Source organism: Felis catus, chromosome X, assembly GCF_018350175.1.
Source record: "Felis catus isolate Fca126 chromosome X, F.catus_Fca126_mat1.0, whole genome shotgun sequence".
Lineage (NCBI taxonomy): Eukaryota > Metazoa > Chordata > Mammalia > Carnivora > Felidae > Felis > Felis catus.
The window spans coordinates 41,155,228-41,176,999 of record NC_058386.1 but is presented as its reverse complement, the minus strand read 5'-3'; the positions used below and the strand labels follow the sequence as shown (position 1 = coordinate 41,176,999).

Sequence of the window (21,772 nt, the reverse complement as noted above, 5' to 3'; positions counted from 1 at the left end):
AACGTGGAGTAGAGGCACAGAGCGTGATCTAATAAAGCAGTTAATTCTCTGTTGGTGCACTTCTGCTTAAACTGACAACATTTCAGAGTATAGGACTGAATTATCACATAATCAAATGATGCCATTTAAACGAATAAAGACTCATTCCATTTGCTACTTTACAGGGAGAACCCTGCAAACGCCTGTTGCTTTCACTTAGGGATGATTTAGAATTAATATGCTCTGAGCAAAGTAGAGAAGGAAACCAACCTTAAACTTCATGCTAGTGGCCAGGTGGCAACAAAATGACCTACCTACCAAGAATCTTAGCCCATTAAAGATAATTGGGTGCTGTGCAGGGAGAAAGCTGTCTACAAGAAAAAAAAAACTGGTGGTTTATTACAAAGTTCTTTGTATAAGGGGGTAAGAGAGGATCACAGACATATCCATTTAGCGTGTTCTGCATAGAGCTTAGTGTTCTGCATGGCTAGGGGGAAAATCTCAATCACCATTTTCCTGAACACTGATCCATTTCTATAAATGACTAGAGAGCTTTTAATGAGCCAGTGGTTAAGGAGTGGTGACAATTTACAATTGTGCTAATAAACTACTGTCTTTGGGAGAGAGTATGCTGTGGGAAATCCTATGTTAGATCTGGAAAGAATACTAAAGCTAAGTATTTTCAACCTCCTAAAATATTTCATTGTTTTCCATGTGATACACTTCGCAAAATAAATTAACTGATTTGCAAATCATGCTTCAGACTTAATATATGTCACACCATCTAACCATATAGCTTAAGCTGTATCTTTACACTTGATGTAACTGCTTATGAACATCTGTCCTGTATAGTTTCCTAAGTAGCCTGGAAACATATTGTAGTGGGATGAGTGGTGGCCCCCAAAAGATATGCCTACATTCTAATTTCTGGAACCTGTGAATATTACCTTATTTGGAAAAGGGATCTTTGCGGACATAAATAATTTAAGGACTCTGAGATGAAGAGGTCATCCCAGAATTTTTGGGTGGGCTCTAAATCCAATGACAAGTATTCTTACGAGAGAAAGGCAGAGACAGATTTAAGACAGAACAGGAGGAAGCAGTGTGACCAGGGAGGCAGAGTTTGGAGTGACTCACTGATCCACAAGTCAATAAATGCTGATAGTCATCAGAACCTAGAAGTGGCAAAGGATGGAATCTCCCCTAATAGCCTGGCCAATTTTGGACTTCTGGCCTCAGAACTGTGAGACAATAAATTCCAGTTGTTTTAAGCCACCCAGTTTGTGGTGATTTGTTACAGCAGCCCCAGGAAACTAATACACATGTTTACCAAACAGAAAAAGTAACTTGAAGACTTTAGACAAAGCGATATAAAAGCAGAGGCCAGTGAAATCTGGCCCTTGTCCACGGCTTCAGAAATACCAAACCTCCAGGGAACAGACATTCTGTGAAGTCTGGAAACCTGACTGCAGGAACACCAATCAATTCATACCTATTTTCCTTAAGCAAATGAAGGCTGAATCTAATGACTATTATAATTTTCCTTTCACTTTTAGAGAAAAATAGCAGACTTATATGATAAGCCTGATTTCAATTTTATAAGCTAGCCAGATTAAATGGCATCAGACCCAAGGTTTCCAGAGAAGCATTTTTACTCAAGGCAGAGTGCAAGAGTCTGCTTTATCTTGCTGTAGAAATATCCCAAGCATGAGGCAGAACATAAAATGCCGAAGAAGGGATAGGAATGCAAGTTCAGTACTTAGGAAGATATCTGCAAAGTGATATGAAATATATTTACCAAACTGGTCTCATGAATCTGCTTTTGATAAGAAAAGGAATTTTTTAATGAATACAAGCAAACAAAATAGCTTTAGCGTATCCTGGGTAGAGGTGTGCGTTTTATACACACACAGAGGCACACGCATATACACATATTTGTATGTACTTTCATAAAGAAACAATAAAAGGATAAATGAAAAGCTTTTTTTAAAAAAATGGTTAATTCTCAGGAGGGGGGAGAAAACAGGGATGAGAAGCAGACCAAAGCTGGACCTCTCTGAACGTATTTTAGGTCACAGTTGGATATCTGAACCAGGCAAATGTTTTATATAGTCAAAAATGAAATTAAAAGTCTTCAAAGAATGGAATATGGGGGTGTCTGGGTGGTTCAGTCAGTTAAGCATTCAATTTGATTTTGGCTCAGGTCACGATCTCATGGTTCATGAGACTGAGCCCCGCGTCCAGCTCTGTGCCGACTGTGCGGAGCCTGCTTGGCGTTCTCTCTCTCCCTCTCAAAAAAAAAAAAAAAAAAAAATTTAAAGAAAGTAAGATGGGACCAGGAACAGTCTACCCAGACTGGTCTACTGGATTCACCAACTGATTTGGGACAAGTTATTTAAATTCTGGGCCTCAGTTCACTCATCTCTAAAATGGGGATAATAATAAAAACACTTGTTATAAGAAGTAAATGGATGAGTTTACGTAAAGGGCTTAGCGTGGTACTGGACTCATGATAATTGCTAAACAAAGTCTAGCTGCGGTTATTATTCTATTATCATCATCACAGTCTCAGCTTTGCTTCCAAAAGCAGAAAGAAGTATGTAGCTGAGTTCTCCTATCTATCTAGTCCATAAAGGAATCATCGATGTGATAAAGGAGATGAGAGTTCACAGCTCAACTAAAACATGCATGGTTTGGCTCCCAAAGACAGGATTCCCAAGCAAGAGGCCCATCAAAAACTTCAGAAAACACTCCATGGGCCACAAGGTAACACAGAAACTTCACAAAATACAACCTGGCGTTTGATGCTAAATGAAAGATTATGAATGAAGGAACTAGATGCTGACACTGACCTAGGTAATGAAGTTGAGAAGTTTTAGAAGTTCTTAATTGTATGCCTGTTTTATATGCACTGGTAGTTTCCCCAAAAGTGCCTGAGACAAAAAACCTTTGTACTTACCAGATATCTGCTCATTTATGGTCAAAGAGGGGATTCACGGGCTAACATACAGCCCAGCAGCTAGGCCAAGTCTAACAGGGCATGTACATCTTGGCCTCTTGGATGCTTGCAGAAACAAAGGAGGCCTCACTACGAATTCAATTAGAATATCAATGCTTAACCTGCCACAGCCACAAAATGAAAATGTCCTTCATGGACAGCTCTGGCTTTTACTGCTCTCATTAACATCTCTCAGTGGGCAGTTTCTTAAAGCACAGCCAGTCTGAACATTTCAGTGACATTTTTTAGAGGAAAAGCCAAAAAAACATTTACTTCCTGTATGACACAAACGGGAAAACTGCCTGGTCCATGTGAATGTAGCAAAGAAACGGACCAGTTGTGATTCATGGTCACTGAAATCTGAAACTATACATAAATGACCACAAACAGATGAGACCCCCCCAACAGCACGTGGTTAACTGTATTTAATCAAAAGGAGTTAACTGTAAGGGATTTTCTTAGAATTATACAATCTTAGGGTGAAAAAAAAAGATGTGTAGGTCATCTAAAAGAATCGACCACTTGAGGCAGAGAAAACCTGGTAAAGAATCCAAGCTCGTTCTTATATGATGATGAAGTAGCCTGTACTGTTCAAGACACTGTGTCCCATGCTAGTTTTTCCAATGGAGCAAAGCTTATTCAATTTCTAAGTTGAAAACTTTAAAGACCATGTAAATAGTTCTTCACAGAAATGTTTTTTAAATAGTTTAAAATACTTCTCCGTTTTCTTATAAAGAACAAACGGGACATTTTGATGGCTTGGGGTTGACATCAACGGAAACATCAATTACCATAAAGCGAAGTGCTTTGGGGCAGCTCAGGAAGGTCTGATCACTCCCCTCGCCCACTGCCAAACAGAGGTGTATGCATCCTGGTAATGGACGCGGGGGAGCAACTGAGTCTGGGTTGGAGACCGGGGCCACTTGCACACACAAGATGACATCTGAGGTTTACTTTGCAAGTGTTTCTCCCATCCCTCACTATCCCTTTCTTGTACAGTAAGTGTGTATTTGCAAGCTTGGTAGTTTTTGTCTCCTGTGGGTCAGAAAACCAAAGAATCAAGCATGTTAGAAATACAGGTAAAGGGGTGTAAACAGGCTCTATTTGAGGGTATTGCAGTGTTCTCTGCGGAGTTAAAATACACGAGCTTTCGCTCTGTTGCTATGAAACTCCTGGACACACAAATGAGACTCCAGAGCTACAGATGATATGCTATCAATCCTTTAAGATAGGTTGACATGTTTTATAGACCAGTCAGACTAATATATGTAAAAATATCCTGGCTTTTGAGAAAGAAGACTTTTTAATACATTCAAATTAGTCATCTGGTACAATGTGCTCTTTCTATAACAACTGGCTTTTTGTTTATTTTTTATTTATTTTTTTAAAAGTTTATTTAGTTTTTGAGAGAGAGACAGCACAAGTGGGGAAGGGGCAGAGACAGAGAGGAAGAGAGAGAGAATCCTAAGCAGGCTCCATGCTGCCAACAAAGAGCCTGATGTAGGGCTTGAACTCATAAAAATGTGAGATCATGACCTGCGTCGAAACCAAGAGTCCGACGCGTAACCGACTGGGACATCCAGGCGCCCCAAAGCTGGCTTTTTAAGAACACCTTTAAGAGTACAGGCCCTTTTGAGAATCAGATGAAGGCTACTAGCGCGCACGCACGCGCGCGCGCACACACACACACACACACTAAAAACATACCCTTAAAAAACTGCATACAAGTTGCAGAAGTTACCAAAGAAAGCCCTCGAACCATACGTTCACACACCCCTAGGAAACTCTTCTCTAGAGGATAAACCAGGGGTGGTCATACACCAGAATCTCACTGAAGCACTAAGCATCAAAGAAAATATGTATCTATTAATGCAGCCAATTAAGCCCCAGTGAAAACAATCATTTTTACTGCATTTCAATGACAAACTCCCATTACAAACATAAGGCTTCAGTCAGAAAAAAAGAAACTCCCATCCTCACAAGGAGAAAAAGGCAAGACAGGCAGCAAATTAACGATTTTTTTTTGGTAAGTCCCCTAGAGAAATGAGTCACAGGACAAACAGCCAACTCAAGGAAAGATGGGTATGCCTGCAGGGAGACACAGGACAGGAGCATTTGCTTCCCTGGGGCAGAAGCCACAGCAGAAACATTTAACCCAGAAATTTTGACGAACTGCTGTGAGCAAAGTGGGGACAACCAAGAGAGAATGAAGTTCCTGGGGCTCTAGTCATGGGGGGGTTCCAACCCTCGTGTAAGCTTTTTTCCCTAGAAACCCAACTAGGCTGTCACAGGGAGGATGGTGGGAAACCTGGAGAAAGCTCCCCCAGTGGTGCTGTCTAGGTCCCTGGTGCTCTGTGTCCTGGCTCCCTTGCTGAACAAAAAGTTTCACCTGCAGGGGAAGGATATCAGGTGATGGCACTGATGTAATTTCACTAGTGCCAGGGAGAAGGGAAAAGCATCCAACCTCAGCCTACAACGTAGGGGGTGGGGGAAAGAAGCCTTCATCTAGAGGAGGGAGAATTCTAAGGACAGAGACAGAATTCCAGAGGGGCTACCTGCTAGAGGCAGACAGGGGAACAGGAGGCAAGGGCAAAAAAAAAAAAAAAAAAAAAAAAAAAAAAGGCTCTACCCCTAAAGTACGCTTCCCCCATCTCACCCCAGAAACGGGACCACTACCCATTTCAAAGACTGAGATATAATCAGAAGGTTAGAGAACAATGTCTCTCCCCAGTACTCTACCACCATGCTTGAGCCTCCAGCGATAATAACAGTGGCTTATGCTGGGAGAGCTGCAAAAGACAGAATCTCTCGGAGGACGAGCACAGACAGAAGACTCTAATCCAAGACAAGAATTAGAGAAGTCTCTGGTGCCCACAGCAATAACAAATTTCAAACACTCTCTTACATTGGCGCTGTCCCTAGCATCCACTGGTAATGCAGTACCCCTGACCACCACCACTCGCCCTGCTATCAGTAGAGGCAACAAGGTAGGGATTTCCACCCCCACCAGGTTGTAGGGAGACACGTGTCCCCTGTTCCAGAGAGATAACAGAACCATCTTCCTAGAGAGATCACAGAAGATAGAAGTCTAGAAATTATGAAACTGGTGGTAGAGTCAGCACCCCACTTCCCCACTGGCCTGGTTACTATGGAGGCCTGCTAAAACAGATTTAAATAAAACTTACTGTCTGATAATGTAATACCAAAAAAGTCCAGAATACAAAAGAAAATCACTCATCATACTAAGAACTAGGAATGAGAAGAGACAATCAACAGACACCAATACCGAGATGACACAGAAGCTGGAATCGTCGATGAGGAGTTTAAAGCAGCCATCATAAAAATGCTTCAGTAAGAAATTACAAACACTTTTGAAACAAACTGAAAGTTTCAGCAGAGAAATGGAGGATGTAAAGAATGACCAAATAAAAAATTTGAAATGGAATACAATAACTGAAATAACAATCTCATGAGAGGCTCAATAGAAGAATGGAATTAACAGAACAAAAAGAATCAGTGAACAAGAGAAATTACCCAATCTGATCAGAAGAAAGAATATATACTGAAAAAAAGAGAAGAGTCTGAGGGACCTGGGGGGAAATTACAAAAGATCTTACATTCACGCAGTTGAAGACCCAAAAGAAGAGGAGAAAGCAGACAGAGCTGAAAAAAATGGAGAAAAAACGGCTGAAAATTGCCTCAAACTGGCAGAAGATATAAACTTAGATTCAAGAAGGTGATCAAACTCCAAACAGGATAAACCAAAAGAAATCCATGTCCCGGCACATCATAATCCAACTTTGGGAATAAAGACAAAGAACAGTCTTGAAAGCAACTGGAAAGGAAATGACTGATTACCTGCAGGGGGCAACTATTTGAATGAGAACAGATTTCTCACCAGAAACCAGGGAGGCCACAAAGAAGCAGCACATTTTTCAAGTGCAGAAAGGAAAGTACTGTCAAACCAGAATTCTGTATCAAGTGAAAATATCTTTCAGGAATGAAGGTGAAACCAAGATATTCTCAGATTAAGGAAAACCAGGAGACGTGATCATCAGCATACTGACCCTAAAAGAATGGCTAAAGGAAGTTCTTCAAACAGAAAGGAAATGAACAAAGGGAAAGTTGGGACATCAATAAAAGGAAGAACAAGAGTAAAAATATAGGTAAATATAATAGATTATCCTCCTCTTGAGTTTTATAAATGATGTTCGTTGGATGAAGCAAATATTAGGACACTGTCTAGTACGGTTCTCAAAGTATGTAGAGAAAATATTTAAGACAATTATATTATAAAGGTGGGGGTGGATAAATGAACCTAGATGGTGGTAAGGTTCCTTTTCTGTTTTCCTTTTTAAGAAGGCTCCACACCCAATGTGGTGCTTGAACTCATGATCCTGAGATCAAGAGTTACATGCTCTACCAACAGAGCCAGCCAGGTGCCCCAGTGCTTAAGGTTTCTGTATTTCATTTGAAGTGATAAAATGGCGAGACCACGTTGAAAAGGTTTTCCTTTTTAAAGGTTGCTTCCCGAGAACAACCACTAAAAATCTACACAAAGATATACACTCAAAACCACTACAGAAAAATCAACATGGAATTCAAAAAAATGTTCAAGTAATCCACAGGAAGACAGAAAATAAAACAGAGGAACCAAAAAACAGAACAAATAGAGGGGCACCTGGGTGGCTCAGTCGAGCGTCCGACTTTGGCTCAGGTCATTATCTCATGGTCTGTGAGGTTGAGCCTCTCATCAGGGTAGAGCCCACTTTTGATCCTCTGCCCCCCTCTCTCTCTGCCCCTCCCCCATTAATGCAAGCTCTCTCGCTCTCAAAAATAAATAAACATTAACAAAAATTTACACAAAGGGGTGCCTGGGTGGCTCAGTCGGTTAAGCATCCAACTTTGGCTTGGGTCATGATCTCGCAGTTTGTGAGTTCGAGCCCTGGTCGGGCTCTGTGATGACAGCTCAGAGCCTGGAGCCTGCTTAGGATTCTGTGTCTCCCTCTCTCTCTTCTCTTCCCCTGCTCACGCTCTCTTTCTCTCTCAAAAATAAATATTTAAAAAATTCAAATATTAAAAAAATCTACACAAAGATATACACTCAAAACCACTATGGAAAAATCAACATGGAATTCAAAAAAATATTCAAGTAATCCACAGGAAGACAAAAAACGAGAGAACAAATAGAAAACAAACAACAAAATGGCAGACTTAAACTAAATCATACCAAAAGTTTACACTAAAATTATATTAAGTGGCCTATATATTCCAATTAAGAGACAGAGATTGAAAGAGTGGATTAAAAAATGACCCAACTAATACAGGAGTACTGATGCATAGGGGCACTTGTACCCCAATGTTTATAGCAGCACTCTCAACAATAGCCAAATTATGGATAGAGCCTAAATGTCCATCAACTGATGAGTGGATAAACAAATTGTGGTTTATATACACAATGGAGTACTACGTGGCAATGAGAAAAAATGAAATATGGCCCTGTGTAGCAACATGGATGGAACTGGAGAGTGTGATGCTAAGTGAAATAAGCCATACAGAGAAAGACAGATACCATATGGTTTCACTCTTATGTGGATCCTGAGAAACTTAACAGAAACCCATGGGGGAGGGGAAGGAAAAATAAAAGAGGTTAGAGTGGAAGAGAGCCAAAGCATAAGAGACTGTTAAAAACTGAGAACAAACTGAGGGTTGATGGGGGGTGGGAGGGAGGGGAGGGTGGGTGATGGGTATTGAGGAGGGCACCTTTTGGGATGAGCACTGGGTGTTGTATGGAAACCAATTTGACAATAAACTTCATATATTGAAAAAAAAATAAGTAAATAAAAATAAAAAATGACCCAACTATATATCATCTATAAGAAACTCACTTCAAATATAATCATATGTAGAAGTTACAAGTAAAAGGATGGAAAGACATACAATGTAAACATGAATCAAAAGAATGCCAAAAACTATATTAATATAGATAGTGCAGACTCCAGAGCAAACAAAATTATCAAAGACAGAGGGACATTAAGTGATGCTAAATTTACCAAGAGATGGCAGTCCTAAATATGAATACACCTAACAAAAGAGCTTCAAAATATATGAAGCAAAACTGACAGAACGGAGAGGAGAAATACACAAATCCATAATTACAGTTGGAGACTTCTACAACCCTCTCTAAACAATAGATAAAACTACCAGGCAGAATATCGGTGAGGATAGAGAAGAACACTGACATCCAGTAGGACTCAACAACAGCACGACAAACAGCATGCAAGTACCCATGAAACATTTACCAAGATAAACCATATCCTTAGCCTTAAAACCAACTTTGACAAATGTAAAAGAAGTAAAACTGTACAGATTATGTTCTCCATCAAAAATGGACTCAAACTAGACATCAATTAACAGAAAGATAGCAGGAAAGTCTCCAAATGCTTGGAAACTAAACAGCATACTTCTAAATAAGCCATGGGTCAAAGAGGAAGTCTCAAGGAAAATAAGAACTACACTGAACTGGATGAAAATGAAAATAAACATGTCAAAATTGTGCTTGCTTCGGCAGCACATATACTAAAAACATATCAAAATTAATGGGATGCAGCTAAAGAAGTGTTTAAAGGGAAATTCACAGGGGTACCTGGGTGGCTCAGTCAGTTAAGCATCCTACTTCGGCTCAGGTCATGACCTCGCAGTTCGTGAGTTTGAGCCCAGTGTCTGGCTCTGTGCTGACAGCTCGGAGCCTTCAGCCTGTTTCAGATTCGGTGTCTCCCTCTCTCTCTGCCCCACCCCCATTCGTTCTCTCCTCTCTCCCTATCTCTCTCAAAAATATTTAAAAATTTAAAGGGAAATTTATAGAACTAAAATTCTTACATTAGAAAAGAGGAAAAGTTTCAAATAGCCTAAGCACCCATTTGAAGAATCTAGAAAAAGAACAAAGTAAACCTAAAGCAAGAAGGAAGAAAATAATAAAAATAAGAACAGAAATCAATGGAATTGAAGCGAAAAATAAGAGATGATTTCACTGGTTTATGAAACAATTTGAGCAACACAATAAATTATGTACTATTGGATTATAGCCCAAAGTATAAAATAAATATACGTGAGTCCATACTGATATAGGTAAGTTATTAAATAAAATTTTTTAATGAAATTTTTAAATAAAAATTTTAAATAAAGTTATTAAATAAAATTTTTAAATTAAATAAAATTAAATTTTTAAATTTTTAAATGAAGTAATTAAATAAAAATTTTAAAATCACCCAAGGAGATTCTTATAAACTGCTTAATTTTGGGAAACAATCAGATTCTCTAATATAAAGCTCTTGGCACATAAAATTTCAATAAACGGTAGCTATGAGAGGTAGTTGTGATAAATAATGTCTGTGTTTTATGACAAAACAAATTATTTCAGCAAGATGAAATAAGCCAGCAAAGCAAAACATGGACTTATTCTCTTCTAATGACAAAGCTCGTTTTGTTTTACAACATCAGGTTCTCTCTTTTATAGTAGAATGTGAAATATAAAGTCAAAAATTTGCTTCCAGTAGCCCAGGACCCCTATCCCTTGCAACAAAAGACTGCTATTCTCGCTGAACTGGAGGTATGAGGACTCAAGACCCAAAACTAGAGAGTCACTTCATGCTCTAGGACTGGCTGTCTAAATGGAAAAGTAGCAAAGTTTCTTTCTCACCATTCTATAGTCGAAGACTCCTCTGGATACATGGGAAATTTGTTCTGCTTCTGTTTATATTCATTTTACTCCCTAAGTTTTTCTGCATGAAACGGATCCATATAAATATACTCTGATATTTTACTGTGCCCAGAAAGATCCCAAGCAAAAGATGGAAATGAAAAGTGACCACTGAGAAAGGAAGAAAGAAATGCTCTTTTAGGGCTGACACCCTAAAGCGATGCCCCTCCCCTACCTTGCATAAGGGTAGGTGGAACCTGTGACTTGCTTTTAATCAATAGGATATGTCACACATGATGGAGTGTCACTCCCTTGACTAGGTTATGTTATGTGGCAAATGGGATGGGATATCACTTCCATGATTATGTTATGTCATATAAGACTCAGTCTTAGCAGACTGGAGCAAAAGACTCTCCCCTTGTTGGCTCTGAAAAAGTAAGCTGCCATGTTTTGAGACTATGTATGGAGAAGGCCACACTGTAAAAAACTATGAGTCTCTAGGAGCAGAGGGTAATCCTCCATCAAAAGCCAGCAAAAAAACCCCCAAGGACTTCAGTCCTCTGGCTGCAAGGACATGAATTCCGCTAACAATCCAAATGAACTTGGAAGTGAGTTCTTTCCTGGTAGAACCTCTAGAACACAGCCCAACCAGCACACTGATGGCAGCCTTGAAAGACCCTGAACAGAGAACCTAGGGATGCTGTGCCCAGACTCCTGACCCACAAAAACTGAGATAATAAATGTGTGCTGTTAAAGCCACTATTTTTTTTCTTCAAGCTTTTTTAAAAAGTTTATTTGTTGAGAGAGAGAGAGAGAGAGCGAGAAGAGAGCGAGCGCACCTGAGCGAGCAAGCAAGCATGAGCAGGGGAGGGGTAGAGAGAGAGGGATAGAGAAAGAATCCCAAGCAGGCCCTGCACTGATAGTGTGGAGCCTGATGTGAGGCTTGAACTCACAAACTGTGAGATCATGACCTGAGCCGAGATCAAGAGTTGATCCACCCAGGTGTCCCTTCAAGCCACTAATTTTGTAATAATTTGTAATGTAGCAACAGTTAACTAATACACTCCTTTTCCTTTGCAGCTAAGGAAGTCTACTCATAGAAGTGAAGACACAATGTCAGTTTCTCATCATTTAATTATCACAGAGGGAAGTCTGTAGGATCCACTAAACCAAGTCCAAGTGCAACCCTGGCACTTTGCTGTCCTTGGGGCAGAAGATGACCAGCCTCGCAAGGAGTGATCCATTCTCCTTGGGCTGGAGGGTAAAGACCCATCTGAATGCTGTAAAGACCCATCAAAGCCCACAGCCCAGATCTTCAACCTAGTCCTTCCCTTCTCCATCCATCACCTCTTCATCAATCTCTACTTGCACTGCCTCCCACCTGCCAATTTAGCTCTCTCCAATCACAGACCAGATCTTTGGGTCCTTCCCAATTCCCCAACTCTGGCTTCCCTTTGAATTCTTGGTTAGGGAAGGTTTTATATTCTAAAGCCAGGTACTTAAAAGCATCATCACCAAAATGAAATCAGTGTGAAGATTACGGTTTTCCCAAAGGGAAAAGAAAATGGAATCTTTCTTAAAAACCAAAAAGTTCATAGGAAAACAAGTCTATCCACTGGCACATAGCTTAATCCTCACATCTCCAGGATCTGGGCATTGGAGGTATGCAGGCATACGTCTAAAAATTGAATATCTGATCTCACCTCAGCAGGCTTCTTGTGTTCTTTTGGAATTTTTGACTTGCTCCTATACATTGAGCTGGGAGTAAAGGAAGTGGAAGGACCTGAAAAAGATAATTAGAAAAAAATACTGAGACTTCTTATTTGCTGATATTACTAAATGTCATATAACTCAATGTCATCCAAGAGAATATGAAAGGTGTTAATGGAGAAGAGCACAGTGATCTCATACCACTGAAGAAAACAGTTAAATTGCAATCAAGAAAGACTCATAATGGAGTTTAACGACATTTATAGATGACCTCCCAGCATGTAAAAGCTTTGACACTGCTAATGCTGAGGAGATTTGATTGGGTGTAATCATACCTCATAACATTTTGGAATAACATGATTCATGTTCCACCTGGAGAAACAATATCTGCAAAAGCAACTGGAAAACCTAAAAATGTGAGGCAAGTAATCTGTATCCTTCAGCCCTCCCCCAAATGCTACTGTTAATGAGGTTGTTGCCTTTTACAAATGATGATTCATCCCATCAAACCTTTAATACCTGAGTTACAATTAGACTTGTGGGGCCCTCAATTTATGCTCCCATACTTTTTTGTCCTTTCCAGAAAAGCACTGTTAAATCATTATTAGATTTGGCTTCTGTTGTTTTGGTAAATGAAAAGTGAAAAAAAAATGCAATATGCCACAAAAAAACCAATCCTCCCACCTAACTTATCTATTTCTAATGAAATTTAAGTAAGAAAAATAATACCCCAAGCTTTACTTCCTAGAAACATTTTTTTAACCACTGAAAGAAACATGAAAGAGCTTAGGTCAAAGAATAAGTCCTCAAAGAGTACAGATACAGAGATTACCACCTGTTGGCCAGTTCTACTCACAGTCATCTGAACTGTCACTGCTGCTGAGAGTTCTATGGCGTTTCATCCTGGAGCATCCTGGGAAAGAGAACAACACTGAATAAAACAGTCAATACACACGACATCCATCCCAGGGGGCAGTCAACACTGCCCTATAGATCTCAAGAAGCAGTAGCAGGCAAATCACACAAATCAAATGATTTCTGTCAAGAATATCCTCAAATGATCTACAGTGATGGGAGAAGATTACTATCACGTTTTCCAATACAGAAGGTACTAAAGACTGGGGAGGCCACATATAGTTCTTAGGAGGAAGCCCATGCAGCAATGGATTAATGGTCTAGAATCAGCTGGAGCCTCAGATGTGACCACATCACTGTCTACCCAAAAGCGGGGATAGCCATGGGGCCATCACCAGCCAGGGAACCCCAGTCCGGGAGGAGCAAGAAAGGAAAAAGCATTTGCAAGGCAGAGCTGTCAAGGGCCAAGGTCAACAAGTGAGGCATGTCCCACCTTTAAGAGCACAACTACACTGCTCTTCTGTCTGCCCCTTTTCCCTCTTTTCTCCCTGTCTCCGTCCCCCAAACAACTAGCCTAATTTAAAATTATATCTATCTATACATCACAAGGAATGTTGTTAAAAAGCTCCTATACTGTGACAAATGCAGAATGGTTTTGACTAAACCTTCAGTGCCCTTCCTTGTGTGTGTGTGGCCAATGGCAGATAAAAAAGAGGCACCACTTTTCTGGGAACATACCAGCACTAGAGTATAAGAAAAAAGGAAGGCACCGAAAGTTACAAAAGAAGTATCAAAAAAAAAAAAAAGAAAAGAAAAGACAGTGATACAACCAGTAACTGACGTTCTTTTATGTGCCACAGTACACAAGATGCTATTAGGGGCAATCATGATTCCACAAGGAATAAAGGTCAGGACTACTGCTTTCGAGCCACTCATCTACCAAGGAGATAGAAACCCAAGTACAAGGCCACCGTGAGCAATCAAGAGTAACAGACACAAAAGTGCATGTTAAAAAGCTAAAAGAGTTCCGTTTCTGGCATTTCTATCACATTTTTCCAATACAGAAGGTACCAAAGACTGGGGAGGCCACATATGATTCTTAGGAGGAAGCCCATGCAGTGTGAAGAGCTTCGCCAACCCACTCCGCAGTGAAACTGGTGAAAATTACTTAAAAAAGCAAAAAACTATTCATTTAAAATCCCTGGAAATGGCTCAAAGGGCATACAGCAAATAAAGCAGCCCTTATTAAAGAAAATCAACTAAAACTCAGTAAGTAAAGAAAGAATTTGTGGTATATGGACCTAGAACCACTTTCCTTCACCCCCTTTCTCAGCACAGATCTCATACCAGACTGGTACGGCCAAGAACACAGAGCTCCCTTTCCTCCAGCTCCCACTTGGAAGGCTTTCTTCCTGGGAGGAGCAGGATGTCAGCATTTTTCACCCTGCCCCGGCTACCTGTTGCTGAGGTTAAGTTCTACACAAGAGTAGCTGAATGGTTGGGCCTTTCTTCTTCCCCCACTTGTGGGATGGAGGCTATGCCTTGGGTGTGGTGCCACTGAGAATACAGAGGTTCCAACTGCCCTGACTCCAGCTCATCGGGTGGGGATTCTACGTCAGGAGAGGCAAACCTAGGAGACCTGAGGCTGCCACTCAGAGGGAAGTACATCATCTTCCCCACCCTCTATCCTAGAGCTATGGCTCAGAGATTTTTCCCAGGGAGAGAGGCAGACCACAGAAGAGAGGGCTCCAAATCTCTCCCCAGTGGAGCTGACTTCAGCTGGGAGGAACAGTCCTGGGGTCAGAAAAAAATCTCAATACTTATCTCAGGAACTATCCCTTCAAAGGAGCCCTAACTTGATTGGATCAGTTTGCGTAGCAATTTATGTCCCAGGGTATTATTAAAAACAACAGAACAATCAGACAGTAAGTACTTCAACTTAACAGCCTGGTGTGGTGAGGAAAAAGACTGTCAACAAGAGCCCTGTCAAAACCAGTATCGTCCCCAGGTAACTGGGGCATAACAAAGGCTGCACCTCTAAGGAACAACATCAAGACCTACACTGCAGGGCAAAGGTGGGGAGTAAATAGACTTCAGTAAAATAATCTAGCCTATCCTTAAAGAAGTAAACAAGCAAATAACAATAAAAAGCCTTGGGTGGGGGGTGCCAATACCCAGTGTTGCTACATTATGTTATCTAAAATGTCCAGTTGCCAACAAAAAATTACGGGACATGAAAAGAAACAGGAAACCTATGACCTATAAACCAGAAAAAAAAGCAGGCGACAGAAACTGCCTGTGACAGCCATCAGATATCAGATTTAACAAGTAAAGACTTCAAAGTAGCCATATAAGGGGCACCTGGGTGACTCAATTGGTTAAGCACCCGACTTTAGCTCAGGTCGTGATCTCACAGCGTGTGAGTTCGAGGCCCGCGTTGGGCTCTGTACTGACAGCTCAGAGCCTGGAGCCTGCTTCGGATTCTGTGTCTCCCTCTCTCTCTCTCTGCCCCTCCCCTGCTCGTGCTCTGACTCTCCCTCCATTCTCTCTCTCTCAAAAACGAATAAAAACATTAAAAATTTTTTTAAAGGAACAAAGTGTAGATACATGCTACATAAAACATGTAAAAAAAAAAAAAAAACCTAGCAAAACAGTATGCTCGGCGAAAGAAGTCATAAACACAAGATCACTTATGTGATTCCATTTATACCAAATGTCCAGAGCAGTGGTTGCCTAGGGTTGAGAGTGAGAATGCAGGCTGACCACAAATGGGCACAAATTTTTTGGGGGGGGGGTGACAGAAGTGTTCTAAAATTGGACAGTAGTGATGATTGCAAAACCCTGTAAATATACTAAAACTCACTGAATTGTATACTTAAAATGCAAGAATGTTATAGTATGTCAATTATACCTCAAAAAAGCTTTTAAAACTTTTAAAAATTATCGGGGCGCCTGGGTGGATTGTGGATCAGCATTGAAGCATCCAGCTTCAGCTGAGGTCATGATCTCGCGGTTCACAAGTTTGAGCCCCGCATCCGGCTCCATGCTGACAGCTCAGAGCCTGAAGCCTGCTTTACATTCTGTGTCTTCCTCCCTCTCTGCCCTTTCCCCGCTTGTGTGGTCTCATTCTCTCAAAAAAAAAAAAAAAGTTAAAAAAAACCTTTAAAAATTATTGTAACATTTTACGAATGAGAATTTTTAGGCAGAGTCAAGAAGAGTTAGCAATAGAAATATTCTATGTCTATTAAACATTACCTCTAGATGGATAACTCATACTGGGATCGAAGGTAGCATATACCATAGAAGAAATAGTTTTATTCTCCATAAACTCTCAGTGAAGAAAGCCAACCGAGCATGGACCATACCCTCTCTCCTCACTTCCCTGAGTTTTAGGAGACCCACGACTTCTTGTAAGAAAGATATTCCTCTTATCTGAAATTCTGGTCTTAGAAACTTTGGCTAAAACAGTATCTTCATTTTCTTTTCATTAAGTAATGAATGAATTAATGTTTTTATGTATGTATTTATGTTTTTATTTTAATTTCAGTTAACATACAGTGTTACATTAGTGTCAGGTGTACAATAGAATAATTTCCATTTTCTGTAATATCCTATTCTTTGAGTTTGTTATCAAACTGTTCATGACTGAGGGAGGTGAAAATTTTTAAGAATCTACAAAATTTTGTGGGTTTTTAAATTTTTTTTTGCTTATTTTATTTTATTTTTAAATTTACATCCAAGTTAGTTAGCATACAATCATGATTTCAGGAGTAGATTCCAGGAATCAGGAATGATTCATCCCCTATGTATAACACCCAGGGCTCATCCCAACAAGTGTCTTCCTTAATGCCCCTTATCCATTTAGCCCATCTACCCACCCAGAACCCATCCAGAAACCCTCAGTTTGTTCTCTATATTTAAGTGTCTCTTATGTTTTGTCCCCCAAATTTTGTTTTATAAAACTATTATGGTAACATTCACTCTTTATGAAAGATGAAAAACAAAAAAAATCCTAAATTATCAATACAGGTCTAGGAAACAGATTATCTGACACCAATAATACCAGTCCTGGGAAATAAGAAAGTGAACTGTTAATGATTTTTAGAAAAAAAAATAAAGCAAGCAAAATTTTTTGGTTTGGGCTGTTATAGTATACATTGATGGGTCTATCCATTTCTGAGACAGCACTGTTTTAATCACTGTAGGAAAATTACAAAGAACAGTAAATGCAGCACAATGATAGTAAGTCTTTAGACCTGTCTTTACTTATTATTTCTAATCACAACAGTCCTATAAATATTACCATCAACCAGCCATTTTACAGATGAGGAAGTTGGGGCTCAGAAATGTTTAAGGGACATGCTTGGAGCCACATGGCCACCAGAGGGCAATGCTGGCAGGTATATTGGGCCTGGGCACTCCCCAGTTGACCCTGAGACCTTAGGCAGGCTGGGTGGATGACAGCAGGAAGGCTGCCCCTTCTCAGCCCAGCCTCCTCAGCGTGACCTTCGAGGCCCACAGTCAATACTCCGGATCCAATCTATCAGCCCTCCTCAGCTGCTGCTCCCTTACCCCCAGCACATTCTAGGCCCAACGTGATTCCATGAACACTTCTTATTTCATACTTGCCAGCTTTGCACGGAGCTCTTCCTTCTGTCTACAGTTCCTTCTCTGTTAACCCTGACCAGGTCTCCCAACCTGGTCCTACCCATTTGTTGGATCCCTTCAACGAAGCTCTCCAGATATCCCTCTCCCACAATTATGCATTCCTTTGTTTTCTATTCCAGTCTCCGTGCATGCTTTTATCAGTGTAAAAAGCACCTTACTTACACTGTAAATATTCTTTACACGGTCAGTCCTGCCACTAGACCACAACCATCTTAAAAGCTGGGACTAGGTTGGGGCGCCTGGGTGGCTCAGTCGGTGAAGCATCTGACTCTTGATTTTGGCTCAGGTTATGATCATCCCAGGGTCTTGGGATCGAGCCCCATGTCGGGCTCCGTGCTGAGTGTGGAGGCTTGCTTGAGGTTCTCTCCCCCCCCCCCGGCCCCGGCCCTCTCCCTCACTCGTGCTAGCTCGCTTGCTCGCTCTCTCTCAAAAAAAGAAAAAGCTGGGACTATGTCACATTCATCTCTTACTCCCAAGTCTTAGCACAGTGTCCTGTACAAAATAAACATTCAAAAGAGTAGTAGATGCTCTGGTGCCCCACCCAGATCCCCTTTACCTAGCTAACATATCCATCTCCCAGCTACTGCCTACTGGCTGCTGATGGTTCACAGCCGTCCCCCTCCCAAGTGCAGGAGTCTCGTCAGGGAGATTATCCTCTCCCAGTCTCCCTCCCCAGGGCGCCAAGCAGTCAATAATTGTTCTGTATCTTCCCCCCTCTAACCAAAACATGATAAGGCTAGACTTTGCTAGGACCATATCCTTACTTTAGCTCCTTCTTCCCTACCCTCTCGGCCTCACTCCTTTATCAGTTTCTCCTGAGAGCACTCCCCCTCAATAAATCATGTACGTTCAAATACTGTCCCAGGTTCTGCTTCTAGGCACCCACACTGGAGACAACTTGTAAATCTTCATTAAAGTGGTATACTTTGCAAAGTACCTCAATATTTGTTTGTTAATTATTTGGGGGGGGGGGAGAGAGAGAGAGAGAGCGTGCGAGCGAGTGGCAGAGAGACAGGGAGACACAGAATCCGAAGCAGGCTCCAGGCTCTGAGCTGTCAGCACAGAGCCCAGTGCGGGGCTCGAACCCACAAACCATGAGATCGTGACCTGAGCCAAGGTCGGATGCTTAACCGCCTGAGCCACCCAGGCGCCCCTAAAAGCACTTCAAAATAAAATTTGTTGTTAAGCAAAACTATAAGTAAGTACAGTGCAATCTTGAGTAACTTCATGATGTGCCTCAATGTCTTATTTTTGGATATATTATTCAGCTGTTTATTTACTAGCCCTCTTTGCAGGGTAGAGACTTTATAAAGGCATTCTTTTTTTCCTTACCTCCCACAATGAGTATTCCTTTGTTTTGGCAGAAATGAAATGTGCACCAGGCCTCACTTTGCACCCTTGGGAGCGGTAATTTGACGGCAGTTTTCAGATCTTATTCCTACTACAATCTCAACCAAAATGATTAACAGCATGCTGATTTATTTTAACAGTGACTGCAAGCCAGGCAAAATATAAATGTATAAAGTAAATGCCTTCCTTGGGTGAAACTCCCTTTTAAAGGAGCACTGTCTGGAAGTCAACCCAACTGGGATTATTTGGAACTGGAATCGAAGTCTGTGGTTTGGTGGCTACTTGACTCCCCATTAATATTCTCATAGAAGAGCAGGCAGGCAAGGAAAAGTGATTAGCTTAAACACAGCCCTTTCCTTCTCTATGCCCAGGAGACAGACTTTTGAAATGCATGGTCAGTGCAAGGGGCTCCTTTTCACTACCCTCTGTGGGGCCATGTAGGAGTTTAAAAATAATCTGAGGTTCTGCTTTAAACATATTCACACCCTTTGACCCAGGAATTCTACTTCTAACATTCATCTTTGAAAAATAATCCAAAACACAGAAAATGACTATAGACAAAGATGTCCATTAAAATTCTACAATAGGGGCACTGGGTAGCTCAGTCAGTTAAGCATCCAACTTTAGCACAGGTCATGTTCTGTCTCTTAAAAATAAATAAAAATTTAAAAAACCCTATAATAAAAATAAATGAAACCTAGCTATCAAACGAAAGAGGAATAATTAAAGCATATTATCATATTTCATTCAATCACTTAAACATGGTATAAAGGGAAACATTTAGGTTAAAACGTTAAGTGGAAAAAACAGTATAAATATTGGTTTTTATGGAGAGATTACATCTATGAAATAAAATATATGGAAAATAGATGAAGGCCATAAACCAATTTACTAACATTAGTTACATTAGTAAAATTAAAGTTGGATTTTGGGGTGGTAAAAACAGTCTTTCCAATTTTTTCCATTGCCCACATTTTTACAGTACATTTATTATTTGAAAAAAAAAAACTTCTAAGATTTCAAGGTATCTGTCTCTCATGCCGCCCACAAATGATACAGCTGACCTGAAACACTGAGATTATAAAAATAGCTGTCGCTGTCATTCAAAATGGACATTAACCAGAGCTGGGAAAAATCCAGAAAAGTATAATACAATCAATTGGATAGAGAAGCCTCCATATTTTTAAAAGTTTATTTATTTTGAAAAAGAGAGACAGAGACAAAGAGAGAGAGAGAAAGAGAGAGAGAGAGAGAGAGAGAGAGAGAGGGAGGGAGGGAGGGAGGGAGGGAGGGAGAGAGAGGGAGAGAGAGGGAGAGAGAGGGAAAGAGAGAAACTCAAGCAGGCTCTGTGCTGTCAGCACAGAGCCGGTCAGGAGGCTCAATCTCACAAATCATGCGATCATGACCTGAGCTGAAATCAAGACCCAGGTGCTTAACCATCTGAGCCACACAGGTGCCCCAAGAGAAGTCTTCATATTATAAAGGTAGTCCAAAAAGCACAAAACTTTGCAATATCTGGAGACATTTTTGGTTGTCATGAGTCAGAAGGGGGGGAGGTGTTACCGGCATCTATGGGGCTAGAGGCCAGGGAGGTTGCTAACCATCCAACAACCCACGGGATAGTCTCTTATAATGCACAGATGTATCTGGCCCAAACTGTCAATACTGCCAAAGTTGAGAAATCTTGCTCTAAAAGGATGAAGCAAAAATAGATAAGACTCAAGAAGGGTTTAGAAACAACTGGCTTGAGTTCATTCACCCTATCACAGAATAAAAGTAACAAAGGGGCACTCTTTGAAACCTAAAGGCAATTTTTATCAAAAAGAAAGCAGGACTTTGAGCAATGCTTAGGGAACTTCGAGAACTCACCAGTTCAAGAAGTGGAACAGAATGAAAATGTAAACAGGTTCAAGAAGGACTGAGATAAAATCAAGGAGGATAAATCCATGATGGTATTTGGAAGTAATCCTTAAGTAAAGAAACATCTGAAAGTCCAGCTCCCTTAGGCTTTCAGGAAAATATCCTTTAGAGCCATTAACAGAGACAGACGTCTGAGTTAGGTCACTGGTCAGACCAGAGCAGAACACTTCTTGCATCCTTTAGGGTCAAGTCCTGCCCATGTGGGCAAAGAACCTCCTAAACTGTTCCTTAAACAGAAATTAGGAATGTTATTAATGTGTTTCTTGAGCTGATTAGCTCTGCTTTAGGGTAAACAATACTAACCTCCAGGCTGAGGCCATTTGAGTCTACTGCCTATGGTTTAATTCAGAATTCACCCCTCTCTACGAAACGATTCAATCCACTGCTGCTTCAGTGTTGTGGAAACAAAACTTCCCTTCAAGTCTGTTCACCTCGCATATCTTTCTCCTCTGCCACATTTCACTAGTCCAGTGACTAAAGCCATATCTATCTAGAGACTGAGTAAACAAAATATAATCAGAAGAAAAAAGAACATAGCCTACATATTTTACTGCTTCTCCTCATCCCCAACAAATCTTTGTCTTTAAAAAAGA

The 21,772-nt window shown here is 40.7% G+C and overlaps 1 protein-coding gene across 6 annotated transcripts in view; it reads right to left on the bottom strand.

The window, feature by feature from the left end:
• The window catches only part of JADE3 (jade family PHD finger 3), a 135,824-nt gene that overhangs the window by 50,600 nt on the left and 63,452 nt on the right, over positions 1 to 21,772 (bottom strand). For all 6 annotated transcript variants that reach the window (XM_045050418.1, XM_023249517.2, XM_023249516.2 and 3 more), the window contains 2 exons: positions 13,243 to 13,299; positions 12,380 to 12,459 (listed from right to left, as the gene is read on the bottom strand). In XM_045050418.1, the coding sequence (XP_044906353.1) occupies positions 12,380 to 12,459; positions 13,243 to 13,288 (126 nt within the window). In that variant the 5' untranslated portion in view covers positions 13,289 to 13,299. The remainder of the gene's footprint in view (positions 1 to 12,379; positions 12,460 to 13,242; positions 13,300 to 21,772) is intronic.